The 6,498-nt window shown below is 44.7% G+C and overlaps 1 protein-coding gene across 1 annotated transcript in view; it reads right to left on the bottom strand.

The window, feature by feature from the left end:
• Positions 1-1,686, bottom strand: part of IDH1 (isocitrate dehydrogenase 1 (NADP+), soluble) — a 20,819-nt gene extending 19,133 nt beyond the window's left edge. The window contains exon 1 of the mRNA XM_006872730.1: positions 1,543-1,686. Coding sequence (XP_006872792.1) covers positions 1,543-1,664 — 122 coding nt within the window. The 5' untranslated portion in view covers positions 1,665-1,686. The remainder of the gene's footprint in view (positions 1-1,542) is intronic.
• Between the last annotated feature and the right edge of the window lie 4,812 nt (positions 1,687-6,498).

Consider the following 6,498-nt stretch of genomic DNA (forward strand, 5'->3'; position numbering starts at 1 on the left):
TGCCCAGAGAATCTTTCAGTAACGAAAGTCGAGGCTTGAATTTTTTCCTCAGTTCCTTCAACTTGAGAAATGCTGAACGTGTTCTTCCTTTTTGGTTTTCTGATTCCAGATTTTTGCACATTTTGTTGTTATATTTGGCTTTATCTTCTCAAGCTGATCTTTGAAATTTTCTGTTCAGCTCTTGTACCTCCTCCTTTCTTCCATTTACTTTAGCATCTCTACGCTGGAGAGCAAGTTTCAGCGTCTCTTCTGACATCCATTTTGACCTTTTCCTTCTTTCTTGTCTTCTTAATGACATTTTGTTTTCTTCATGTCTGATGTTCTTGATGTCATCCCACAGCTCTTCTGGTCTTTTGTCTCTAGTGTTTAATGTTATCAAATCTGTTCTTCAGATGATCTCTAAATTCTTTCTTATGGTTGTATGAAAAAGGAAAAAGGCAAGGAATGCAAAGGTAAAAAGGTCCATTGACTAGTTGTTGTTGTTATGTGCTGTGGAGTCGCTTCTGACTCATAGCGACCCTGTACAGGGTTTCCAAGGCTGTAAATCTTTATGGGATCAGAAAGACTCATCTTTCTCCTGTGGAATGACTGGTTTCCAATGGCTGACCTTGAGGTTATCAGACTGACTCATAACCACTACTACACTACCACAACTCCTTATTAAGTAGTTCAGTAGGAAAACAACAAGCCCAACGTCATCGAGGTGATTTTGACTCGTAGTGACTCTATATAGGGTTTGCAAGGCTGCAAATCTTTATCAGAACAAAAAGCTTCATCTTTCTCCTGCAGAGCAACTGGTGGTTTGAATTGCCGACCTTGCAGTTAGCCGTCCAGTGTTTATCCTACATCACCATCAGAAGACGGAGCTTAAAGGACACTGTGGTAACCACACTTAGTTTGGTGTTTCCTTGTGGCGCTCACAGTTAATGTGCCAGACTGCAAAGCCATTTGAACTGCAAGGTTGGCGGTTCAAGCTCTACTCCTCGGAAACCCTATCCAGGGTCGCTATGGGTCAGAACCAACTTGATGGCACTTAACAACAACAACACCCTCTATTACTTCCAGCACATTCCACAATGCGCCTCTCCTGGACACTGTTTGTTGCTGTTAGCGATGTTGAGTCAGTTCTGACTCATAGTGACCCTGTATAGGGTTTCTGAGGAATGGCAGCTGAGTTTGAACCACTGACCTTGCAGTTCAAACTGACCTCATGATCTAGTGCTTATGCTAAGGTGCCACATCAAGATTCTGTGCTAATTATTACAAATAAAACTGTCACAGGAAACACAGACTTGCAGAAACCTGCAAACCACTTTGTTTCCCTCACAATTCTTGACCCCTGGATAAGTCCAGTTTTTCCAGTAATTTGATGAAATGAAAATAGAAGTTTCACTTGCAAACATTTAGGCAAAAAACAAAAACCAACCAACTACAACTTTATTTACAAGATGTAGCCATAGCTATGTAAATATGTTAGCCCCGTCCCCAAATCACTTAGATTCTATCTTCTAAGTTTGCCAGTAAGAAGAATAATTCACTTACCTGTGCAGGTCCAACTCCACATAGGGAAAAATAAGTTTTTCTTTAATTAGCTCCCAAATGATTCGCGTCATCTCATCTCCTTGCATCTCTACTACAGAACCGCCACGGATTTTTTGGAACATTTTGACTTTTAACAAATCTTTAAAATGAGAGAGAGAGAGAGAGAAAGTAAAACATATGCATTGTCATATTTATTTCATTATAAAGTGGACACAAAAATGTAATTTGGTGACTATGGAAAGAACACGTCATAACAGCAGGACTATATGAAAGACTAGTAAAAACACTCACATTTACCATTAGAATTGAGCACCTTCTCTGAGTAAGGTATTGTGCTGCATGCGTCACTTGTGGTTGCAAGGTCAGGCCCACAGAAATCCTATAAGATGGAAACTTTCCCCATTTTACTTAGTGGGCAAAAAATGATCTTGCCAAAGGCCACCCTCTGCCCTAAAGTGTGGGGGAGTTTGATACAGTAACAAACCCTTATTAACATCTATTCTTGACAGCTGGATTAATTCCATTAAAATTAATTCTTTTAACAGTATTGTGTTTAACTCCTCATTTTACTGGGTCCTCAAGATAAGCAAGATGACTAGGTAGGGTCTCCCCTTTAGAGGAAGCTGTTTGGGCTATTTACAACAACTATACTTGAAAGCACTGAACTGGCTCTTGAGACTCAAGCTCAAGGAAACCTAGATTGAGTCTAAAAGTTAAGGGAAAAATTAATCCCCAGGGTACTATGTTTTATTCAAGACAAAATAAACATTGGTGGTGGCTATGTGCCGTGGAGTCGGTTCCGACTCATAGCAACCCTGTACAGTGTTTCCGAGGCTATAAATCTTTACGGTAACAGAAAGCCTCATCTTTCTCCCGCAGAACAGCTGGCAGTTTTGAACTGCTGACCTTAAGGTTCACAGCTCGAGTCGTAACCACTGCGCTACCAGGGTGTTAAATTAAAAAGTTATTTTTTAATTAGAGAACTCTGTAGATAGAAGAGTCACTGCCCAGGATTCAAGCACATCTCTCTCCCTTTCCTCAGTACCTTAATTCCTCAAATGCCCCTCTATCTGTTCATGGGCAAGGTGGGCTGCTGGAGGGAGTGGGGTGGAAGAGCAGAATTGTTCCAAGAAGACAAGCCACTTTGAGAAATGGTTGCTAATATGAATCAGTCTGATTGCCAGAAGGGCAAGTGTGGAACAAACATATGGAAGAAGTGAAACTGTGAGGCTTAGAAAAAGGACACCCAGAGATTGTTTCCTGAGAGCCAGACGAGGCTCAGAACCTGCTACAGGTATCTGTTCCTTCTCAAGATCCTCAAAAGGAAACTTATTTTTTCATCCAACAACACAGCTGCAAATTGCTTTTATCTCCTTACGTTATAGCTGAAGAAAGGAAGTCAGAAAAAGTGACTTTTAGAAAATTATTAAGTATGAGGCCTATATATAATTTGCCTTATAGAGCTGGGCTAAAGTAATCTGGCCTTAAATTAAAAATGTAATGGTCAGTGGACAGTCTCAGCTTCCTGTGACAGCAAGATATATTCTGACCTCTCTAGGTCCATTTTCACTTCCCAAGTTTACAAAACTAGAATCCTACCTACTAATGTTTAGGAGGTTCTCTAGACTCTCACTGGGGAACCATCTGGAACTCAATGAGAAAGAACAAAACAGACTGATGTAGGTAAGTCAGGGAATTCTGCTAGAATTCCTATAATTCCAAATATGATCATATATTAAAAAACAAAAGAAGTCACGCAACTCCCTCCGGGTGTGTCGGAGGAAAACCATGTTCTACAGGGTTTGCAGTAGCTGATTTTTTTCAAAAGTAGATCACCAGTTTTTTTTCCCCAAGGTACCGCTGGATGGTTTTGAACTGCCTACCTTTTGGTTAGAAGCTAACTTCTTAACTATTTGCAACACGCAAGGACATAGTACTGACTCCGGTGTTCTACACAGAGAGTGCTCCAAAGGTTAACTCCCACCTGGAATTCATGTCTGTCTTACAGAATAGCTTAAAGTATATGATTTATGTCTATTTTACAGTGTATGCTTGGATCCCACTTTTATATATATTTTTGAAGTCTTTGTACTTCAAACAAAACAAAGCAAAAGAAGTGGCAGCAAAGTTACTTGCTCCTGATACCACATTTATATGTCATGCTCCAGTATATAGGTGGTTTTGCCTTAATGACAAACAGTTAATAAAATTGTACCAAAATTTTCAAGACTACATTGTTCAAACATGTCATAATCTTTTAGCCTGTCATAATGTGCAGTGGAAACACTTCATATTACTTTTCTATTAAATCTCTGCCACTTTATTGTAAACTCTGGCTTAAATATAATGTACATCATTATATTATTTCTCCTAGAGTTGAATTCTATGGGATAGGCTTTAGGCCTTACTGGATTCACCTTTGTCCTTCATCAGATTTTTCTTTCTTCACCCCAACCTTGACTTTAGAGAGAACTTTCCAAATGGATCAAGTACCAGTTCATTTAGTTTGAAAGCAGCTGAGTTCCAATCTCCTGATACAACTTGTGTAATTCCAGACGATAAAGTTAGAATAATACAAAGCAGTTGAAGAAGAGCCACTCACTCTATTTAATTTTATTTTCATCACTACTGAGTGTGTAGCCAGATTTCCTCTTCTTTTTTAAATTTTAGTTCACAAACTAAAAGAAATTCTGGATAAGATGGGTCTCTTGCAGAAAATACACTGGACCAAAAGAAACACAGAAGCAATGCCCTGAATCACTCCCTAGCAGTAATCAGCCAGGGGTGGGGGTGGGGGAGCAAGACTAGTGGAAAAACAGGCAAGAAGACACAGAAAGGGGGGAGGGGAGCTAGGGGAGGGACGGGACAGAAAGAAGACACTTGCATTCTCACCTCTTGTTATCAACTTGTGATCCCCTCAACGTGCCTAGAATCCTGCAGGCTCAGCTGAAGGCAATTTACCTACTAAACTGAGACAAAGAAGGTAGAGAGACTTAACACACAGAACAACACTTTCACGAAGATTTGGTGAGTTGTTTTTCACACTGCCAGACAGCCAGGCCTATCTGGTTTAAGTACAATGCGGAATGTATCCAGAAGGGCAAAGGGCAATTTTAGGTCTGCAGGAAACTTGCAAAACATAGGTCAAAGGAGCACGCATATCTCTGTATCTACACTAGAGGGTGCATCCGTGGGCATGTTCCCGGTCGTTCCTTAGCGGGTCTCGGGATTTGGAAGTCCTTGGGTGACGCTTTGACCCACAGGCTATTGGCCTGCATACAAGTCCTACCCGCAGTTGTGCAAGACCTCTGCAACTGAAGCTGGCTGGGTTCTTCCTTTCAGGTTTCCAAGACCGCCTCCTCCATTCCCTGGGCCTTTAAAGTTTTGGAATTGGGGGCGGGTTGGGGCGCCTTTCCCGCAACTCAAGATCCCAGCGGTGGTGGGTGTGTCCCCCACCCTTTCTTCAGTTCCTGAACAGACCAGCGAACACCCCTCTGACAGCATCTTGGAGCTCCGCCCCCTCCACGCCCCCAGGCCGGCCATCCAGCCTGTCGTAGGGCCAGTCGGGTGGTCTGAGTATGCGTCCACACCCAAGTGCTACGCTTCCACGCTCCTCGACACCCAGCTCCTCACTGCTGCAAGCTTTCTTCTTCCTGCACCCAATACTCAGTTTCTACACGCACTTGCAGCCTCCCACCGCTCGATTTCCCTCCCTGTGTCCAGACGTGGCCTTACATTTGTCACTACATGAAACTTCCTTGTCGCCTGATTTTCTCCTGCCATGCCAAGCAACCCTCCTGGCTCCCCTCCGCCCACTGCTGGGATAGCTTTCCTTCCTGGCACCCAGGCCTCGACGCTAAATCCTTGTCTTCCAGTCCGAGATCTAAACTTTCCTTCTTTTTCCCACTCAGGCCATCGGTGGAATCTGAGCCTCACCCATCATCCAGAAGTCGAGGCCGCCCCCAGGACCCTGCCGTTACCTGAAGTGAAAGATGGGCTGGCAGGTGCCGGGGGCACTGCAGTAACCCGAACTGACACGCGTACACTGGCGGCTCCAACTATCTTTACTCCAGCTACAGGCTCTGCAGAAATTCTGGGGCCAGGGGGCAGGGCAGGGTTTCTTCTCCCGGCCTTTGTCCCCTCCCAGGCCCAACCTCCTCAGCCCACCTCCGGAGCCCCGCCCCCATCGCACCGCCAATCGCCACGGCCGACCCCCGGGGTGGGCGGGCTGGAAGCTTTTCCTGCTGGAGCGAAGTAGAAAGCACAGCTGTATAGCCGATCCTCCCTGAGCCGCTGGGGCTCTCCGTTGGGGAAGGACGTGAGCGCCACCTGCTGGCAGGAGGGTGACGAGCTCCGGTCGGGAGAGGCAGCCAGCAAGCAGCAGAGGGCGACTCTGGATTTGTACAAATTGAGAGAGTCTCCAAATACCTGATAAAGGCAAATGGGGCCCAGGAAGCCCAGATGGCAACAGTCCGTCAGATCCCCTTCCCCGCTCCAGATGCGCTCTACACAGCAACCATGGTGCACGCGCGAGCTTGGGGTCGGTTTCGGAGCTTCTCGGAGCTGTTAAACCACAAGCAGGCACACCTGAATAAGTAGGAGGTCTAGGGCTTCTGTAACTATAATCTCAATTACTACTATGCAGTTGTTGTTGTTAACTGCCATTGAGTCGGTTCCGACCCATAGTGATCCTATATAGGGTTTCGAGGAGCAGCTGGTGAGCTTGAACCGCCGACCTTGCGGTTCAAACCGAATTTGCAGTTAAGCGCATTAATCCACAGCTCTATACCAGGACTCCAATTATGTTGTTGTTGTTAGGTAACATCTAGTGGTACCGACTCATGTGACCCTATGCACAACAGAACGAAACACTGCCCTATCCTGGGCCAACCTCACAACTGTTGCCACGCTTGAATCCATTGATGCTGCCATTTTGTCAATCCATCTTGCTGGCGG

Source organism: Chrysochloris asiatica, unplaced genomic scaffold (genome assembly GCF_000296735.1).
Source record: "Chrysochloris asiatica unplaced genomic scaffold, ChrAsi1.0 scaffold00212, whole genome shotgun sequence".
NCBI classification, from domain to species: Eukaryota; Metazoa; Chordata; class Mammalia; order Afrosoricida; family Chrysochloridae; genus Chrysochloris; species Chrysochloris asiatica.